This window comes from Chlorocebus sabaeus, chromosome 9 (genome assembly GCF_047675955.1).
Source record: "Chlorocebus sabaeus isolate Y175 chromosome 9, mChlSab1.0.hap1, whole genome shotgun sequence".
NCBI classification, from domain to species: Eukaryota; Metazoa; Chordata; class Mammalia; order Primates; family Cercopithecidae; genus Chlorocebus; species Chlorocebus sabaeus.
The window spans coordinates 13,268,154-13,290,033 of record NC_132912.1 but is presented as its reverse complement, the minus strand read 5'-3'; the positions used below and the strand labels follow the sequence as shown (position 1 = coordinate 13,290,033).

The 21,880-nt window shown below is 43.8% G+C and overlaps 1 protein-coding gene and 1 pseudogene across 3 annotated transcripts in view; one reads left to right on the top strand and one right to left on the bottom strand.

Moving 5' to 3' along the window:
- The window catches only part of OPTN (optineurin), a 36,047-nt gene extending 14,183 nt beyond the window's left edge, over nt 1-21,864 (bottom strand). Inside the window, exons 1-8 of one of the 3 annotated variants that reach the window (XM_037983336.2) lie at nt 21,628-21,754; nt 13,939-14,090; nt 13,273-13,449; nt 12,089-12,291; nt 9,944-10,126; nt 7,054-7,127; nt 4,723-4,857; nt 1,476-1,578 (exon numbers count right to left, since the gene is read on the bottom strand). In XM_037983336.2, the coding sequence (XP_037839264.2) occupies nt 1,476-1,578; nt 4,723-4,857; nt 7,054-7,127; nt 9,944-10,126; nt 12,089-12,291; nt 13,273-13,438 (864 nt within the window). In that variant the 5' untranslated portion in view covers nt 13,439-13,449; nt 13,939-14,090; nt 21,628-21,754. Of the gene's footprint in view, nt 1-1,475; nt 1,579-4,722; nt 4,858-7,053; nt 7,128-9,943; nt 10,127-12,088; nt 12,292-13,272; nt 13,450-13,938; nt 14,091-21,627 lie in introns of all 3 variants that reach the window. The other 2 variants (XM_008002279.3, XM_073018723.1) reach the window with 2 other exon arrangements.
- LOC119618799 (small nuclear ribonucleoprotein G pseudogene) lies at nt 17,085-17,478 on the top strand (annotated as a pseudogene).
- Nucleotides 21,865-21,880: the final 16 nt, after the last annotated feature.

Sequence of the window (21,880 nt, the reverse complement as noted above, 5' to 3'; positions counted from 1 at the left end):
TTGGGAGGCCAAGGCGGGTGGATCACAAGGTCAGGAGATTGAGACCATCCCGGCTAACACGGTGAAACCCCGTCTCTCCTAAAACTATAAAAAATTAGCCGGGCATGGTGGTGGGCACCTGTAGTCCCAGCTACTCGGGAGGCTGAGGCAGGAGAATGGTGTGAACCTGGAAGGCGGAGCTTGCAGTGAGCTGAGATCGCGCCACGGCACTCCAGCCTGGGCGACAGAGCGAGACTCCGTTTCCAAAAAAAACCCTATTCCAGGTTCAGAGATCACAGACCACAGAGGTGTCAAAGCACAGTCCTATCTATCCAGCTAACAACTTGCCCCCATACTCCCTTCCCAGTGTATGTTTCTAGTTTACTCAACTATTTTTGTTGTGCAGTCTTTTTCCTGGAAGCTCTATAATTTTTGTAGATGAGTTTCTGATGCCTTGAAAGACCACACTTCCCTGCTACTGGCTGCTGAATTAGTTTTAGTCAAACAGAGAATTATTATTCACTGGTGGTCTCTTCATCTGTTTTCTAACTGTTCTCTCTCCTTTCAACAGTAAGGTCTCAGTCTCCTGGCATATGGTAGGCATTCAACGTACATATTTGTTGAATAAATTAATTACCTAAAGTGAGTATTTTATGTAAATGCCTTTCACGTGCGCCACTATGGCCATCAACCTTCATGGCTTCATTAACTTCCCTAAGCTGAAGACTCTGCAGACTCAAAGGCACCTCTCAATTACCAGACAATACTGAACAAGACAACACTGAACCTTTCTCTTTCGAACTACTTTATTCAAACCAGTAAAGGGATAGAACCCAAATCTTTCAATTCTCCCTCACATTTCTGAGTCATATCCTCAAATTATCTCGTTATAAAGTGGACAAAATTCCTTTTTCATACAGTAGGCTTCTTCATTGAAGGACTGAGGAGAAGAAATCAGTCAAGAAGAGACATAGGAAATGGTTTTGTAGAATACTGATAGAAATACATCTCACAGTCAGGCGCGGTGGCTCACGTCTGTAATCCCAGCACTCTGGGAGGCTGAGGTGGGAGGATCATGAGGTCAAGAGATTGAGACCGTCCTGGCCAACATGGTGAAACCCTGTCTCTATTAAAAATACAAAAATTAGCCAGGTATGGTGGCAGGTGCCTGTAATCCCAGCTAGTTGAGAGGCTGAGGCAGGAGAACTGCTTGGACCCGAGAGGTGGAGGTTGCAGTGAGCTGAGATTGTGCCACTGCATTCCAGCCTGGTGACAGAGTGAGACTCTGTCTCAAAAAAAAAAAAAAAGAAATACATCTTGCTACAATTGACACAGACCAGGACAAGGAAATATAAAAGGAATAGATAGATAATATTCAACATCAACATGATTTCTGCATTTCTAAAGCAAATAACACATTACGAGATTCGAATTCAGTGGCTGGACTATTCTTGTGTGTGTGGGTGTGACAGTGGCCGTGGAATCTTAGGACTCACAGTCTCTGGGCCTTTCTCTTCCTCGTTCTCTTTCTCTGTGCTCCCCTCTGTCTGGGTTTCAATCTCAGAGCGATTACTTGCTTTCTTTTCAAAATCTGAAACTCTGGAAAATCACAGAAGGTAGAAAAGTTACTTTCTCCTTGGCTTTACGAGAAATAGCAATTACAGAAGCACTAAAAAGAACATTGTTTACAACTGGGATAAAGGATCGGGGTTTTCAAAATCTCTACACAATCACTATATTAGCATTAGTTTTATTTTTCATCCTAAAATTGGCTAGAATTGATTCACAGATGAATACACACAGAGGTAAAAGGCAATTGTGACTCATCTTGAACACCATCTGTTTTCATGGAACTGTACTATGCAGCAATGTTTTTGAAATTGTTTTTGTGTGTGTCTACACACGTGGATGCATGTGTTTTCCATGAACATGGTATCTCATTTATAAGAATTCAGTAGAGAAGGAAAGACTTTTCCTTTTAGGACACAGCTAAGTTTAAAAGTCACCGAATAAACAACAACAAAAAAAGTAACACCATTCTTAACACCAAATCATAACCACAGGAAGCCATCCCAATCCAAATGAAACGAGAGACTGTGGTTAAAGATAATGGGTTGAATGTATGCATATAATTTTTTTCCCAGCCCAAACTCTACTAAAAGGACTTTCAAAAAGCCATGTGCCTACAGGACCAAAGAAAAAGGGAGAGGAAATAATAGTAGGAAAATATGGAATGGAAAGTAGGAATAGGTCTGAGTGGGGCCTTACCAGCCCAAGAAGGCCAACCTTTGAGCCAACAGTAGGGAGAGCCAAGAAGCAACCAGATTCACAATGTGGGAACTCCAGGACACTCAAGCATGAGTGACACCAGGAACCTCTGAAAGTGATGACAAAGGTGGGGCCTTAGCTTTCCCCCTAAGATTAGTAACAAGACAAGGATGCCTGCTCTCTACATTTCTATTTAACACTTTTTTTTTGTTTTGACAGGATAATCGGGTAAGAAAAAGAAGTAAAAGGCATTCATACTGGAAAAGAAGAAGCAAGTCTATCTCTGCAGATGACACAATCCTGAAGACGGCAATTCTCCCCAAATGCTTTGGGGATACAATGCAATCCCTAGTAAGACCCCAGCTGGCATTTTTCACAAATTAACAAGCTGATCCTAAAATTCTTATGGAACAGCAAAGAACCCAGAAGAGCCAACAGTCTTTAAAAAGAAAAACAAAGTTGGAAGGCACACACTTCCTCATATGGTTAGGCTGTGTGTCCCCACCCAGATCTCATCTTGAATTGTAATCCCCATAATCCCCACGTGTCAAGGGAGAGACCAGGAGGAGGTAACTGAATCATAGGGGCAGGGTCCCCCATGCTGTTCTCGTGATAGTGAGTGAGTTCTCACAAGATCTGATGGTTTTATAAATGTGTGGTAGGGCCTCCTGTGTTCCTTCTCCTTCCTGCCGCCTTGTGAAGCAGGTGCCTTGCTTCCCCTTCGCCTTCTGCCAGGATTGTAAGTTTCCCAAGGCCTCCCCAGCCATGCTGAACTGTGAGTCAGTTAAACCTCTTTCTTTTATAAATAACCCAGTCTCAGGTGGTTCTTTATAGCAGTATGAAAACGGGCTAATACACTTCCTGATTTCAAAACTTACTACAAAGCTATAGTACTCAAGACATTGTGGTGCTGGCATAAGGACAGACATATAGATCAATGAAATGGAACTGAGAGTCTAATGAAGTTGGACTCCTATATCACAACATACATGGAAACAAACTCAAAATGGACCACAGGCTTAAATGTCAGAGATAAAACTACAAAATTCTTTTTTTTTTTTGAGACGGAGTCTAGCTCTGTCTCCCAGGCTGAAGTGCAGTGGCGCGATCTCCGCCCACTACAAGTTCCGCCTCCCGGGTTCACGCCATTCTCCTGCCTCAGCCTCCCGAGTAGCTGGGACTACAGGCGCCCGCCACCTCGCCCGGCTAGTTTTTTGTATTTTTTTTTATTAGAGACGGGGTTTCACCATGTTAGACAGGATGGCCTTGATTTCCTGACCTTGTGATCCGCCCACTCGGCCTCCCAGAGTGCTGGGATTACAGGTGTGAGCCACCGCGCCTGGCCAAAACTACAAAATTCTTAAGAGAAAATATAGGAGTAAATCTTTGTGACCTTGGGTTAGGCAACAGTTTCTCAGATGGGACATCAAAAGCACAGGTGACAAAAGAAAAAGGAGATAAATTGTATTACATCAAAATAAAAACAAATGTGCTGCAAATGATAACATCAAGTGAAAAGATGATCCAGGGAATGGGAGAAAATAGTTGCAGATCGTATATTTAATAAGGGACTTGTATCCAGCATGTAAAATGAACTCTTATAATTCCACATAAAAAGACAAATAACCGAATTTTTTACAATGGGCAAAGGCTCTGAAGAGACTTTTCTCCAAAGCAAACAAACGGTCAACATGAAAAGATGCTCAACATCACTGTCACTAGGGAAATACAAATCAGAACCATGAGATGCCAATTCACATCCACTAGAATGGCTGAAGTCAACGTGAAAGACAGTGAGAAACAAGCGTTGGTACGGACGTGGAGAAAGTGAATGCTCATACACTGCTGGTGGGAATGCGAAATGGCACAGCTGCTTTGGAAAATGATTTGCTGGTTCCTTAGAATATGAAATAGAGGTATCATATGACCCAGCAATTCCACCCCTAACAATATACCCCAGAGAATTAAAAACACATGTCCAAGCAAAAACCTGTACACAATGTTCATAGCAGCATTATTCATAATAGGTAAAAAGTAGCAACAACCCTAATGCTTATCAACTGATGAATGAATTAACAAAATGTTGTATATATGGACAATGGAAGGTTATTCAGCAAGGAAAAGGAAGTACTGATACATGCTACATTGTAGATGAACCTCAAAAACATTATGCTAAGTGAAAGAAGCCAGTCACAACAGAACACAGACTGTATAATTCCATTTATATGAAATGTCCAGAATGGCCAAGTCTATAGAGACAGAAAGCACACTGCTTGGAGGAGCAAACAGTGAGTGCCGTTTGGGGGAAAAAATGTTCTAAAATTACATTGTAGTAACAGTGGTTGCACAATCCTGGGAATATTCTAAAAAACACTGAAATGTATACTTTAAATGGGTGAACTGTATGGTATCTTAATTATACTTCAGTAAAGCTGTTTTAAAAAAACACGTATTTCAAGTTAACCGATTTCATACCTTTCTTTGGCCTCCCTGAGTGCAATTTCAAGTCTCTCCACCTTCTGATTCCCTTCCCTTAGGCACAGCAGGAGCTGGCTCACAGTTAACTCCTCATGTTCCAAGTAATTCTTGGCCCCCTCTGCAGATCTGCTCCTATATTTAGACAATGCCATGGTCAGTATAAAGGTTAAAAGGTTTTCATCAGAAAAATACCAAAGCCTAAGAAGAGAGTAACCCAATATAACTGGGACCAGCTTAAAGGAACTGCTTTCCAGAACATTCTCCAACTAATTCTCAACTAGTGAACAAGCACAGCTGGTCCTGGGACCCCCAGTGCCAAGCTCCTCTATGCTTCCTAGGGAAGGTGTGGAGACTCAGTGAGGCTCCGGAGAGGCCAGCCTTACACTGCACACACCCACTTCCTCCAAACAGTCACTGTGTACCTGACACCAGACCACAAAACCCACGGAACAGTTCAGCAGAAGCAGCCGTGGCTGAAGGTGGCAAGCCTTCCAGAGATCTAGTCTCAAAGGGGACTGCAGTCAGACAAAAGATAAAGGCACATTGTACAGACCACTGGCCTTTCTCCAAGTTAACAGAGACCATCACAGCTTAAGTCAAGGGGAGAAAACATTTTCACTTGTGGTTTCAAATAATGAGAGCAGGGAGGCGCTATGATATGTCAAGGATTTTTCTCAATTTCAAAATCTGACTAAATCAAGAGACATATCAGTGACAAACAAAATCATGATCACTGTTACAAAACACGAGGGATGACTATGATGATGCTAACGGCAGCTACTCTGAGTCACCAACTCGGGTTCACATAGCTAATAAACAGCCAGAATTAAATCCCCGTTTCCAGGACTCTGAAGCTCCAACTCCAAACCTAGAAATCAATCTCAGAGTAATTACGATACTCACAAATGGTACAGAGCTGTTATTTTAAAAATAGCCGTGTGGCTTAAAGAGGAAGTGGTCTTTGCATCTGGATATGAATGATGAGGAAGTGGCTTTGAAATTTCAACCAGGACTTTTTTATTTGCCACTACTTCCAGGAACGTCTTTGAATATTAAAAAAAGCAATTTGGGAGAAACGTGAAGAATTTTTAACCAAAAAAGGGAATTACTTTCGTTTATGCCAATTACTCTGACGAAAGAATATTATCTAATACTTTCTTCCTCATACAAGGGCTTAGAAACATAATAGAAGACAATTTTTTTCACATTTTGGAAGTCATTCTATATGCACATTCATCAAGTTACACAAAGAAGGTTTTAAAAATCTATCAGATGGCCAGGCGCAGTGGCTCACGCCTATAAATCCAGTACTTTGGGAGGTTGAGACAGGCGGATCACTTGAGGTCAGGAGTTCAAGACCAGCCTGGTCAACACGGTGAAACCCTGTCTCTATTAAAAACACAAAAAGTTAGCTGGGCGTGGTAGCAGGCACCTGGAGTCCCAGCTACTCGGAAGGCTGAGGCAGAAGAATCGCTTGTACCTGGGAGGCGGACGTTGCAGTGAGTTAAGATTGCACCACTGCACTCCAGCCTAGGTGGCAGAGTGAAACTCCATCTCGAAAAAAAACAAAACAAACAAACAAAAAAACTATGAGATAAGAGATCCTCAGAGATCTTTTCAGACAATCGTCTCTTGAATAGATGATCACAGGGGTAAGCAGCTTGCAGAAGGCAAGCTTGCAGTCTCCTTGGTGAGCACTGCTTGTAAGAATCAAGAGGTTCAGGCACTCAGTTCTAGGTCTGCCTCCCTCCCCAAGGCCCTGCTACTATTTAAGACATCTGTTTCCTCACATCTACATGGGACAGGTACACTTGAGACTCCACAGATAAGAAATCTGGGTCCTTTCAGGCGACATCCACGTTGACTGAGAGTGCTATCGGTCATTGTTACAAAAGATGTTCCAGTATTGGTCATGCCAGCTTATAACTGGGGAGTAGCAGGGAAAAGAAAATGAAAATATTTCACTTATGGAAGCTGGGCAGGCTGGTCTGGGTCAAACGGCACTGGGGAACCAATGAGCAAACATGTCTCATTGGTTTGACTGAGAACCAGTTTGCTTTCACTTTTCGTCTGCTGGTGAGACACCACTAGAACAGAACAGTGTGAGCCAAACGGGAATCAAACAGTTTTTAATCTCTACCAGTTTGAGCTGCAACATTAAATAGCATTCAAACCAAATATTCTTGAAAGGTCCTGGTATAAATCATAAAGAAGTTACTTCCTCAGGTCACTACATTTGACCTCCAGTGACAAGCACCCAGTGATAAGCTCCCAGTGACAAGCCTGCCCAGCCGGTCTGCCTGGCAGCCCGAGTCTTCCTTCACATACGTGCCAATGGAGACTATTCTCGTGGGCCCAGGACTATGCTTGATTTCTTTTACTGACCCTTCTGCTTCTCCTTCCTGTAAAAACAGAAACGCAAGGGATTTAACACAATATGTCTGTGAGACAAATTGTCAAAAGAAAAAAAAAGACCAAAGATGAATTTTTGTGACATGCAACCCAAGGACCCTTCCAGACATTCAGATATGTAGTGTTTAAACCGGGTGGCTCCAATGGAATGGAAACATACCCTCCCCTCACCCGGCGCACCCTGTTGGGATTATAAATACCCCGGCTAAGGTGTGAAGGTCAGTTTCCTCTCGCCATACACATTCTACCCGACTCCGTAAACATGAAAGCTTATCTGCTCCTCCCTTTCCTTGGCAGTTCCCTCTTTCTCAAGGTTAAGGTCATGCAGAGCTGGTGACAACTCCACATATCCTTCTCAGACAGTCCTTTAAAACACAAAATGCTAGAACTCACTGAGGTAAAGTTAAAAAAGAGGCAGTTTCTGTGAATGAGATTCACAAAGCGCCATCTCGGTCAAGTTGGTTCCCGTTAGAAATTTGTATGCACCGCAGGTCACTTAGGGAACAAGAAGTCCAAGACCCACAGGATTTGAAAGACATTTATATTCCATTAAGTTCCCAGGGAAAATCTTCAAAAATGCACAAAGATGGTTCCCTATATATATGCATATAAATATATATATTTAGATACATATTTAGATATAGAAATATAGATTATATATTATATAAATATATGTTAACTATGTAATTATATAATTATGTATTAATTATATAATTAATATATATTATATTACACATAATATATTCATTATATAATATAAATATAGATACATCTATTATAAAAAATACAGACACATATATTTTTTTCTCTGCTTGGGCCCATGGGGGTTCTAGATATTTTTGGTATTTCTTCCTAAATCTTGGGCAGTGCTTTACAGTTCACAGAAGAAAAGCAAGCAAAACATGTTTACACTAAAAATAACTGTCACTCATCTGATAGGGAGAATGAGATGCTAACCACGCACCCTGAAGGAAGAAGCTTCATTTGGAAACTTCTCATATGCTGTTGGGTTTCCTGCAGTTTATCGGTTATTGACAGAAGCGTAAGGTTCTTTGGTTAAACTTCTGTCTCGGTAATCTTCGATCACTTGCAGAAAGGGTACTCTGACAAAATATGCTTTTCAATTGACATTTTAATTCTCTTGATTTTGGCCACTAAAATGTATGAGGGGGCATGGATGGCAAGGTTATTCAGAGCCGTTTCCTAACTCTAGTGCAGCAAATAAATCAGAAAGCAAAGACAGTCACGCACTCATATGTCAGATATAACCAGTAGGTGAGTTTTTTTGCAAGTTGCTCCCCACTCCTCCTGACGTATCTAAAATGTACATTTTTCTCTCCCAGGGACACAATTTTTTCCTTTTTTTTTTTTAAATTTAAAGACAGAGTCTTGCTCTGTCACGCAGGCTGGAGTGCAGTGGCACAATCATGGCACACTGCAGCCTCTCAAACTCCCGGGTTCAAGTGATCCTCCTGCCTCAGCCTCCTGAGTAGCTGGGAGTACAGGCACATGCCAATGTGCCTAGCTAACATTTTGTAGTTTTTTGTGTACACAAAGGGTTTCACCAGGTAGCCTAGGCTGGTCTTGCACTCCTGGGCTCAAGCGATCCTGCCTCCTCAGCCTCCCAAAGTGCTGGGATTACAGGCGTGAGCCACTACACCCGGCCAGCCCCTTTTCCTGTATCAGATATGTACTCTGACTCAGTGAAAGTGAGTACTACACTGTATTGCAGATGATTTGATCCTTGTTTATCTTTCTCCCTATCTAATCTTTGTTAGCACAATGAAGGAGAGGCCCCCACCTGGTGCATGGACCTGCTCTGCTCTTCAGTAGGGCTGTCCCTGCAGCCAGGCACAGTTGTTAACAAATGCTTCTCAAGAGCTTAGGGCCTCCTCGCTTAGCCCACTTCATTTTGGGTTGTGGAGACATTTGATTTTGATAGCAATGGCTTCAAACTCAGTTCTCACAGGTTCCTGAGTAGCTGTTGTGCAAAGGGAAGGAAAATCCAGGACACTCCCTCAACCTACAACCAGAGTAGTTCTGCTCTTTCTTTTCTCCTCTTCTTCTTTTTAATACACCAGCATTCCTTGTACCACTTCGTTTGAAAAGAAGGTTCCGTTGGCCAGGCGCAGTGGCTCACGCCTGTCATCCCAGCACTTTGGGAGGCCGAGGCGGGTGGATCACTTGAGGCCGGGAGTTTGAGACCAGTCTGGCCAACATGGCAAAACCCTGTCTTTTTTATTAAAAATACAAAAAATTAGCCAGGTGTGATGGCATGTGCCTGTAGTCTCAGCTACTTGGGAGGGTGAAACACCAGAATCTTTTGAACCCCGGAGGCAGAGACTGCAGTGAGCCGAGATCGCATCACTGCACTCCAGCCTGGGGGACGGAGTGAAACTCCATCTCAAAACAAAAAAGAGGGTTCTGTTGTTAAAAACATGTTTGCAGCTCCCTTAAGTGAACTGCGGAATACAGCTTTGAAATCTAGTTTGAAAAATGACAGAAAGTTCATGCTTGTGTGGGTTTTTTCCTTTTCAGGTCAGTCACAAAAATGTTCAATTTGCCAGGACATGATGAAAAGAAAAGACTACATCTTTCATTATAAAAAGTAATTAATATTTTTCCATTTTAGCTATCACAACCCTTATATGCATTATGCTATACTTAATTAGAGCCAATTTATCTTGGCTACACTGGAATTTCCTCAATCCTTGGCTTGTGTTGACAAGAAAAAGTGGTATTTGTTTCATCTTTCCAGGTGAAGCTTTACAGTTTGCTCAAAACAAAAATAAAACCAAAAACTTACAGCCATCCTAATTTCAACAAAGGAGTCTTCCGAGGAGCCGCTGGAGTTCAGCTTGAGCTGCAGTTCAGACACAATGCCCAACAGGTCTGCCTTCTCTGCTTGTAGCCTCGCCACCTGGGTCCTGAGCTGGTCCTTTTCCTGCTCTGCTTCTGCCCTGGGAAGCCTGGAGTCATCAGTGGGGTCCTGGAGATGACAAAGAGTAAAGTGAATGAACAGATCAAACTAAGACCCAGCACCATGGGCTCATACCTGTAATTCCAGAGTTTTGGGAGGCTGAAGTGGGAGGATCCCTTGAGGCCAGGATTTTGAGACCAGCCTGGGCAACATAGCAAGACCTCCATCTTTACAAAAAATTTAATAATTAGCCAGGTGTGGTGGCGCACACCTGTAGTCCCCATTACTTGGGAGGCTGAGGCAGGGAGACTGCCTGAGCCCCGGAGTTCAAGACTGCCAAGACCCTGTCTCAAAAAAAAAAAGAAAAAAAAAAAAAAGCCAGGCCGGGCGCGGTGGCTCATGCCTGTAATCCCAGCACTTTGGGAGGCCGAGGTGGGTGGATCATGAAGGTCAGGAGATCGAGACCATCCTGACTAACACGGTGAAACCCCATCTCTACTAAAAACATAAAAAAATTAGCTGAGTGTGGTGGCGGGGGCCTGTAGCCCCAGCTACTCAGGTGGCTGAGGCAGGAGAATGGCATGAACCTGGGAGGAAGAGCTTGCAGTGAGCTGAGATTACGCCACTGTATTCCAGCCTGGGCGACAGAGCAAGATTCCACCTCAAAAAAAAAAGCCAAAAAACAAATACAAATCAAACTAAGGACCTGGCCATGCGACTCAACTGCCCCCACACCTACTGACAAGGAAGTTTCTCAACACCTTTATGCCCTGTGCTTTAATGTAGAAAATTCCAGCTTTTACCTGACAATTTTTTTTTTTTCCCCCAGACAGAGTCTCGCTCTGTTGCCCAGGTTGGAATGCAATGGCGCAATCTCAGCTCGCTGCATCCTCCGCCTCTCAGGTTCAAGCAATTCTCCTACCTCTGCCTCCTAAGTAGCTGGGACTACAGGCATGCACCACCACGCCCGGCTAATTTTTGTATTTTTAGTAGAGATGGGGTTTCACCATGTTGGCCAGGCTGGTCTCGAACTCCTGACCTCAGGTGATCCACCCACCTTAGCCTCCCACAGTGCTGGGATTACAAGTGTGAGCCACTGCACCTAGCTGACAATTTATTTTGAGACAACATTTAAAATGGAAATTTTTACATTATTTTATTGTATTCAAATAATCAAAATTTAAAGTAACTTTACGACAAGAAAGCAAGCCTTCCTTACCATGCTGGAATAATCTGATACTATAGAAATAACCACAGTTTGGCAACAGTGGACTCATAAACGGTTGTCTAAAATTCCAGAAAGGAAGGAAAAAGAGCTCTCACCACCCAACCGCCTGCCCTTTTCCTCCCATCAATACCCACACACGCCCCTTCTCCCCACACCTGGCATGGACAGCAGAGGCCTCCTTAACAAACCACGCCCCGTGGGGACTTCAAACGTGTTCTGGGTTGTGTCATTACTAACGTCTCTGACATCCACTCCCAGGTGTGAGCACGTTTTTCCAGGTCCTTTGGGTCCAGAAAAATGTGTCTCTTTCTCTTTTCATCTGTGGCAACGCGATAGCCTCTTACCACAACAGGACATTTTCCAAAACAGTTTTAAAAAGGAAAATGTAAAGAGGATAATCTCCATTTTAGACTGACAGACAAGGTCAACAAGTAAAAAATCTGAGTAATGAGTTTTTTAAACACATTTTTAATATCAAAGACAGAAACTAAAAACAATTGATGGTTCTAGGTAGAGGCCCATCTGAACCATCTATAATGAATACAATACGATGATTTATAACCTTACTGTTCTTTTGCCTACAGTCAGTATGGTCAAGGCTTTACAAATTTCTTTCCCCTAAAAGAGATTATCCATGACCCTTAACAGGGCGACCAATCTTTTGAGCAAAAGCACTTCTTCCAAGATCAGGCAAAACACCAATCCAGACTGAACCATGACAGGTTTTGATCTAGGGGTTTAGACACATAAGATTCTACTGCAAATGTTATAAAAAAAAAATCACAATGGATCAGTCTGCTCACCTCAGATGACCTTTCTGATTTCCCTCTCAGTTTTCCAAGCTCTTCCTTCAATTTCTCATTCTCGTGACTCAAGGCCATGAGACGCTCTTTGGCTTCTTTGCTCTGTGTCTCAAAAAACTGGCGTTCTTCCTTCTGTTTCTCTGTCCAGGCCGAAAGCTCCTCAAATCGCCCTTTCATGGCTTGATTATTTAGCTTCATGGCTTCTGCAGGAGGTTCAGAGTGATGGGGTCACACATTAGGAAAGTGGACTTGATTTGATGAACCAAATCTCCCTCTAGTCCGCTTGACCACATGGCACTGAATCGGAAGATGCCATGCTTAGCCTCGGCCCAAGGGTCAGCAGCAAAAAGATGAAGTGGTTTTTGCTTACAGAAAAGACTAGTGGGATGAACATCATTTCTAGCCCTTAAAAGTCCCAAGAGAATAAAGTTGATTTGGGTACTGCCACTACAGCACAAGTATCTAAATATCTATGGTTACCAGGCACTAAGGAAGTTCTTACTACTCCTAGATTCAAACATTGGTCCTGCCCAAAGCCATGGCTTGAGATACCAGGCGGCTTTCTCTTAATAAGGTAATATTTAGGACTAACTCTGGAACCATAGCAGCCTTTCTTCCTTTTTCCCTTTTTTTTTTTTTGAGTCAGGGTCTGTCTCTGTCATTCAGGCTGAAGTGCAGTGGCACGATCACGGCTCACTGCAGCTCCAACTTCCCGGGCTCAAGCAGTCCTCCAACCTCAGCCTCCCCAGTAACTAGGACCAGAGGCATGCCCCACCACGCCCTGCTTTTTTTTTTTTTTTTAATTTTTTTGTAGGGATGAGGTCTTGCCATCTTGCCCAGGTTGGTCTTGAACTCCTGGACTCAAGCAATCCTTCCGCCTCAGCCTCCCAAAGTGCTGGAATTACAGGCATGAGCCACCCCACCCAGCCTCTTTTTCCTTTTGAACAGGTTAAATTTCATTATGCTAGTTCCTTGAGCTACATACAATTTTTATTTTTACCTGTATCCAAAAGTAAATATCAGAACAGATTTAGCCTTGCCAAAAGCTAAATCCTATGCTTCCCCACCCGCTACCACCTACATAAACGGTGAGAAGGGAGCTCACCACCAAGCCTTAGTGCAAAGGGATGGCATTTCTTGAAGGCCCGGGATGAATGGGGCATGCATGGGCCAGCCCTGCTTACCTTTCAGCTGGTGGTTCTCGGTCAGAAGCTCTTTCATCTGCTGCAGCAGCTCCTCCGGGGTGAACGTGTCCAGGTTTGGGTGGGCCAGATGGGGGGGTCCATTTCCTGTGCTTTCACTGGGGCTGTCCCCCTTTTCAGTGAGGCAGCTGAGAGGTTGATGGGACATTGCAGAAGTTCCTGAGGAAAAGTCACCCGTTGAAAATAGAGCTGTCCCCCGCCCCACCAGGGATCCCCGGGAGTCCCACAAACCCATTGGCGATTGCTAATATTTACTCCCAAAGTTGTCCACTTTCTCTCCAGTTACATTTTGAACATTTTTAATTTTTCCTTTGAAACAAAAAAAAGTATATCTAGCTTCAGAAAAGTGTATGTGTGCGTGTGTGTGTGTGTGTGTGTGTATGGGTGTATAAAAGGGTACAATGAGGATTTGGGAAATGGGGGAGGGAGATGAGGGTATGACATCATGATGACCAGGATATATGTAGACATGGGCAAAGTATCCTGAAAAAAATTTCCCATGCAAATCTTCAAATTCAAATCTCCTTATTTTGAGTGAATTGCATGGTAAGCGAATTATATCTCAAAAAACTGTTTTTAAAACTACATTTTGTTTCTTGTATTTTTGGTTAAGAAGAAAGTGAGAATTAACATTCTTCGAATGCTTACTATGTGTGGACTCGGCACACCAGGCCTGTCACTGACTAATCTTCATTAACGCTGAACCAGGCAGCTGTTTTACAGGTGAGGAAGCTGGGTTTACAGAGGCGTACAGCTCATCCAAGACCAGGAAGTGGCACCACCAGGTGTCAAAGCCACACCTTGTAAAACAACAAAGTTATTATACTACTGAGTACTTAGGCCTTCATATTCTATTTTTCAATGCATACTGAAAAGACTAAGATATCTTTACTTATGCATGGTCTTAAATTTTTTTACACGTATCACTTTGTTTTGTAGAGGGGTCCACGTGGACAGAGAAATGCAAGACAAATGAGTGAATCTCCACCGTGCTTCTGTGTTACCTACCACCCGGGCAAACATCTTCAGCACAAATTTCCACCTTCACACTTGGTGAAAATGATGTATTTTCTTCAAGAGCTGATGGGGATAGATCATAAAGCAATACATAGCAAAGGCAACTCCTCCCCACTAACGCTATATACACGTGGCCTACACACCCATTCCACAAAGATCAAGAGTGGCCAAAGTCCAGAGAGATGCCTGAAAAAGCATATGATTACTTCCAGGATGTTTACTGTTAGAAGATTGTTTCTGTTTTTTTTTGAGAGTCTCTCTCTGCTGCTCAGGCTGGAGTGCAGTGGAGCGATCTCAGCTCACTGCAACTTCTACCTCCCAGGTTCAAGTGATTCTCCTGTCTCAGCCTCCCAAGTAGCTGGGACTACAGGGGCGAGCCACCATGCCTGGCCCATTTTTGTATTTTTAGTAGAGACGGGATTGCACCATGTTAGCCAGGGTGGTCTCGAACTCCTGACTTCAGGTGATCTGCTGGCCTCAGCCTCCAAAAGTGCTGGGATTACAGGCATAAGCCACTGTGTCTGGCCGTTAGAAAATAATTTTAAACCCATCTATCCAACAAATAGGTATCAAGCAACAATGTACACTGTACAACTGTGATCAGGCAGAAAGCCACGGATGCACAAAAGGGCTGAAGAGAGAACCTGGAAGCGAGCATCCCACTTCTAACTGGGGAAAGGCATTGGTCTCTGTGAGATCCATCAGCCACTCATGACGATGGAGCCTGTGTGACCCCCGAGTTGTGGAGAATCCATTACACATGATATCAGTCCTTGGAAGATAGAGATAAGAGAATCGCCCGTTTCTGACATGGAACTGCGTCATAATATCTACGTGTGCATTTAATAGCCATCAATTAAAATAAAACCAAATGTACCAATGTGGTGTTGCATCCTTGGCCACAGGAGGCAATACCTTGGGCTTTCTGTAGATCTTCTGGAAGCAATACCTGATAACCTCCTTTTGGTGCGAGGAACTTGTAGGTAATCAGAGACAGAGCTACCTACCACACCCTGTGACAGGGCAGCCTGTGCCACTTCTTCCTACAAGAGCTAGCACCAAGAGGGTCATTCTCATGTAGTCATGTAATGAGGGTGATGGCAATTTCATGAAGCAAAAAACACGGATAAACCATAGGATTCATTTTTGAACCTTTTGTATCTATGTTTCACACACCCAAATTCATTTAGAAAACAGGTATAATGCAGAAGTGTTCCTTAGCTTAGCATTAGGTGACTAGAACAGACTGCTTTTCTTCTCCCCAAAATAATCTGAATAGACTATCAGTTTCTAATTTTCTGTAAAATTCATTTTTTTTGTACCAAGAATCATCTCATTAAAATGGGGTTTTACTGAGTAACAGTGTTCCTACCTATTTTGCAGAGGAATACTAAAATTCTAGGTAATAGACCTAAAAGAGAAAATCCTTGTCATATGTATCATTTACTTGCCAACATTTAATTTTTCTTAGGTATTCAGTGATTATACTATATTTTGCACAGGCCATGAAAATAACAGATTTTTTTTTTTAAAAAAGAAGCTAAGCAGATTTTTAGAAATGTGTTTGGTTTCATCTTATTATATGCACAAATTTCTCCTTTATGTTTTTTCTGAAAAGGAAAGGAAAGGAAGGGGAGGGGAGGAGAACAGAGGGGAGAAAAGAGACATTTCTCTGAAAATTGTTAAGATGCTTTCCCTCCATGAACTTTTTTTTTGTTTTTCAGACAGAGTCTCACTTCGTTGCGCAGACTGGAGTGCAGTAGCGTAATCTCAGCTCACTGCAACCTCTGCCTTTCAGATTCAAGTGATTCTCCTGCCTAACCTCCCAAGTAGTTGGGATCACAGGCATGTGCCACCACACCTGGCTAATTTTGTATTTTTAGTAGAGACAGGGTTTTGCCACGTTGGCCAGACCAGACTGGTCTTGAACTCATGACCTCAGGTGATCCACCCATCTCGGCCTCCCAAAGTGCTGGAATTACAGGCTTGAGCCACTGTGCCGGCCCCTCCATGACCTTTTATACCTCCACCAAGCCTATAGACACCACCATAATAAAGTTAAAACTGGTTCTAGTTGTTACATCAGTGTTTCTGATTTCTCACGTTGCCCGGATTTTATAAGGATATGGGGAAAAAAGCAGGGTTGTGCTAAGGGAGGCCACAGAAAAAAGCACTTGTACCATTAGCCAGATGTGAGGCCTTAGGAAGTCATACGACCTCTAGTGATATTTATTGATTCATCCAGTAAACGGTAATCTTTATGTTGTTGCTTTCAGCTCAACAACACTATGAAAAATATTCTTTAGTTTCTAGAAAGACCGCAGTCTAAACCCCACCCTTCAATACATGTACACCAAGTATCACCGGCAGGCCAGTCACTCTCACGAATAGCTATACCTGTCCTAACGACAGCAAATTCTGGGGTATCCAGTATTGTTAGAAAAAATAGTTTGTAATTCAAATGTCATCAAACATAAGAAGTTAGCATATATGGTAAATATAAGCATGTAAACACTTAATACCAAAATTTTACTAAAAGTAATTTAATTGATGCCGGGTGCAGTGGCTTATCCCCAGCACTTTGGGAAGCCACGGTGGGCAGATCACTTGAGGCCAGGAGTTTGAGATTAGCCCGGCCAATATGGTGAAACCCCATCTCTACTAAAAATACAAAAATTAGCGGCAAAGCTCGCGCATTGGCATGGTTAATGCCAGCAGCCACTGCACCTCCTTCTGGCCGACTCGCCTCCCGGCCCTGCGGTCGGGCCCCTGGTCAGCCCCCACTCTCCCTCCTTCGTTTCTTGAAGATCTCGAATGTCACCTTTTGTTGAACATCTTGAATAGCAACATGTTCTAGACAGATGGCTAGAGAGGACTTATGGACAAGAAGTTATCATTGAAATTAAATGGTAGCAGACATGTCCAAGGAATATTGTGGGGATTTGATCCCTTTATGAATCTTGCGATAGATGAATGTATGGAGACGGTGACTAGTGGGCAACAGAACAATATTGGAATGGTGGTAATATGAGGAAATAGTATCATCATGTCAGAAGCCGTGGAATGGGTATAAAAAAATGGCTGTTCAGCAGAGAAACCCATGTCCTCTCTCCACAGGACCTGTTTTACTATGATGTAAAAGTTAGGTCATGTACATTTTCATATTAGACTTTTTGTTAAATAAACTTTTGTAAGAGTCAAAAAAAAAAAAAAAAAAAAAAAAGAGCTGAGTGTAGTGGTACACGCCTGTAGTCCCAGCTACTTGGGAGCTGAGACATGAGAATTGCTTGAACCTGGGAGGCAGAGGTTGCAGTGAGCTGAGATCATACTATGGCACTCCAGCCTGGGTGACAGAGTGAGACTCTGTCTCAAAAAAAAAAAAAAAAAAAAAAAAAAAAAAGTAATTTGATTTTGGATGACTCAACGGGCACTTCATAATTCTTAGGTTATCTTAGGGCATCACTATGAGCTATCACTGTGCAGTGCACATATGAAATATCTATTGGTGGAATGCCAGTTACAGAAAGCTTCATTCTCTGTTTTTAACATCACCTTGAGCAATGTTCAACTGATGAAAGACAATATCCTTGCACATGTCTTCGAAGGTTACAGAAACTGGAACTAAGCCATTTATTCTAAGATTCTATCTCATAACAGAGTTTCCCAGAATCAACTGACCTAGATGTGAAGTATGTTCTTTCTAAGCAAAAGTGATATTTAATGATGGAAGGATGAATTAATTGAGCACAGGATTTGTCAAGATTCCACCAATGAGGAAGACTGAGGACTGCCTAGTAAATGGATGGTCAAAAGCAAGTCCCCTAGATTTTATTTCCATATCTGCTATCTCAATTCCTGACTGTGTGTGTGTGTGTGCATGTGTGTGTATATACATTTAAATTCCAGAGATCACGTAATTATAGTCATGACTTGACCTTGTAAACACCAGCATAAATCTGATTCCTGAGTTGGCCTTAGAGATGATCCAGACCAACATATTCAATGCAAGAATGTCTTGTCTGGTTTTGAGGGCACATGATCGTATAGAGCAGGCTTGAGTGTTTCAATGACACAGCACAAGTGCAGTGACCTTAGCAGGCACTGTCTATTCCACTGTGGGATGGCTCTAGTGGTCAGAAAGTCATTATGTGTCAAATGGTACCTGCTTTACACTAACTTCCCCACAGTGGACACTGGACGAGGTATAAGGTTAGGCCCTTGCCCTGGTATGGCCAAGTCTTCAAATTTGTTAACGAAGTATTCGTAGGTTCAATCCCTACATGGGATAAATGAGTTTTAAACAGTGAAAACTTGATTTTTGACCAGAGACAAGAGTTGGCTACTGGCAAATTCTATGAAGACTCTGGGTTCACAAGGGGGGGCGAGATTCTAACATTGCATCAACTAAATCCTTCACCACCCTGGAAAAAGAACTAAAGAGTATGCATCCTACTAATTGGGTAAAAGCAGCTTCATCATTACACACTAGAAGGGATATTGTGACTTTGTATTTTAGTAATATACAGAAAATGGCAGCAGCTTTAACCTAGCTGCCCAAGGGAATGAGGCTTGATTCTTCCCAGTCCCCTTTTCCCCAAGTCTAATGGGTCACCAAATGCCATCACCTCTACCTCCTAAATAATTCTTTTTTTTTTTAAATTAAGACTCAGTCTCACTCTGTCGCCTAGGCTAGACTACCATGGCACAATCTCAGCTCACTGCAACCTCCGCCTCCCTAGTTCAAGCAATTCTCCCACCTCAGCCTCCCAAGTAGCTGGGATTACAGGTACATGCCACCATGCCCGGCTAATTTTTGTATCTTTAGTAGAACGGGGTTTCACCACTTTGGCCAGGCTAGTCTTGAACTCCTGATCTCAAGTGATTCACCCGTCTCGGCCTCCCAAAGTGCTGGGATTACAGGCATGAGCCACCACGCCTGGCCCTCCTAAGTGTTTCTAAAATCCACTGCCTCCTCTCCATCCCCACAGGCTTAGTTCAGGCCCTTATCTTGTCTGTACCACAGCCACGTTGACCTCCACAAAGGACAGGGGTTCTGCCTATTTTGTCCACTGCTGTATCCCCAGGACTGAGAACATCACTTGCCACATAGAAGGGAGGGCTCAGTAAATATCTGTTGAATACATTTTAACAGCCTCCTAAATGACTGACTTTCAGCCCTCTCAATTTCAGTCCTCTTGCCCTCATGGTTTCTTTTGCAATATGAGGTCATTCCCCTGAGTCTATCCTTCCCGTACAAGACAGACTTTCAGCTTCTTAGCAAGACAAATGTGGCTTTTCAGGCCCCAGGCCCAACTGACCCACCAGAGTCACCTCCTGCCACCAAAACACTCATACCCAAGGCACGTTAAGAGCTCGCGGTTCCCTGCATTCTTCTGTTTCTGCGTCCTTGCCTCTCTTCTGCCCTCTGCCTGAAATGTCTGGCTCCCCTTGTGTCCTGGCAAACTTCCACTGGACAGATCAATGTTCAGCTTAAATATGATGTCCTGTGTCATATGAACTGTTCCCTACCCGAGCACCCAAGAACACTCTGCATTTCCACCTCCTCCGCCCACTCTGAAATTACTGCTATCATTTGCCCGTGTACTTTCTCTCCATGTTATTCTTACTAGAGACTGGCACATAGCAGGTTTGCAGTAAATGTTGAAATCAATTGAAAATATAGCATAATGAGGTATTTTTAAGTGTAACACCTGTAAAATGCTTTCTGCTGTGTAGGTGACAAACTCAGCATGCTAGTGTTGTTAGGAGTTTCTCCACAGTTCGACGGCATTCACTTCCAGATTCTCGAAATCCACTTTTCTAACTTATTTGAAAAATTAGAAGTGCTTTTTTTCTGTCACTGCGAAGTCATCTGGGTATCATTTTGTAACACAGATGCTAATAATCCTCATACACATGTCAAAGTGGTAACAACCAAAGCTTTTAAAATAATTTTTTCTTTCTAAATAAAATAAGTTTTTTTTAAATAATTTAATATTTTTCCTTTTCCTTTGGGTTTTCTATTTCATAAATTCCAAAGAACATATATCAAATATGCCAAATCTCTAAAAAACAGAAGGTGTATTTCATGGCCAGAATACTTACACGCCTCTACCTAAGGGTGGGAGTTCAGCAGGACATAATACAGTGTCCAGTTGCCTTCCAGAATAAAGTTTGGTTTTCCGGGGACGGAAGCGGGGGGAGGTTAGGTTAGTTATATTCCTAGCATAATATGCAATCTAAAGGTTAATTTATAAAAAAGAAGCTGCTACTTTTACAGTGTTGTACATAACATATAAAGAACACCCAAAATTGGCCCAGTGGAAAAACAGATAAGTTATGCCAGGACTTAAATCAATGATCGTCCTCTCTCTAAAGGTCACATTTAAACTTGCCTTGTCCACTCCACGGCAATCCCTGGCCTTGGCGTCTGCCCTGGGACCTCTCCAGCCCCTGCCCCAAAACTGCACCTGTCCTGGGAGGCAGCCTGGCCCCGCTAACTCTTCTCTCCCTGGGTCAAAAGAGCAAGGTGGGTTCTTCTGTTCACACTGCCTGCACCTTGCTAACCAGCTCCAAAGGCTTCTGAGGTTCTCACATTGCCTTACTTTTCTATGCTTTCATTTTCCATTTCATCCTTACAAACAGTTCCATGGTGTACATTTCCATACAACAGTTTTCCTGGTGGTGGAGGCCCGGCCGGAACCTGGGTTTCATTTTCTTTGATTGATGTTTACTGCCTGTAGCTTATACATTTCGATGGCAAAAACAATTCCTTTGGGGTTCTCGGCCTCATCAAATATTCTCTCTATATAGAGTGTACAGACTTTCCTAGACACAGTAGTCTATGTGGATTCCCACCCCCTTAGAAAGGGGTCACTCTGTGGTACGGACCCTGGGCACCTCATTCAGCTCAAGTAGTGGTCCCACGTCTCCCACAGGTGTGTCTGTAACCACCTCCTCCTTATGGCCAGGAACTGGCTGCGGAATCCTTCCCAGCCTGCCGGAGGACGTCACCGCCAAGCCTCTGGGTGACCTGCACAGGGGTTACCTGTGGCCCCCAGGCCGGCCCTGGACGCTTCTTGGACCCACCCTCTGTTCACTACCCACCCTTTCCCACCAGGTCAGGACCCGCCGGGGCCTGGGGATCCTCCCAGGGCAGCAGTCTCGCGGGAGGACCGCCCCACCTCTCGCCACCCTCACCCTGACAGGCTCCGGGCCGCGGGGCAGGGCGGCGGGAACCGTTTTCAGGCCGGAGAAGAGCCCGTCGGGAAGGAGCCGCCGCCCCCTCGCCCACCCCTGCAGCCTCCTGCCCTGGCTCACCTGCCGCCCGGCTTGGCTTCGCTCAGGGTCACTGCTTCCTTGGCATCGTGCCGCCTGGAGAGAGCTGCCGACCGGGATGGGACGTTGACCAGGGAACCTGCCGGGGGGCGGCGGCGCCGGCGGCGGCGGCTGGGGCACCAGGGCTTGGGGAGCCTCGGGCTGATGCGCGGTCTCGCGACCCCGCCCAGCGCCGCTCAGCTGACCGCCAGCCGCTCCCTGCCCGCGCCGGGGAATTTCCCGGGCCCCGCCCCCA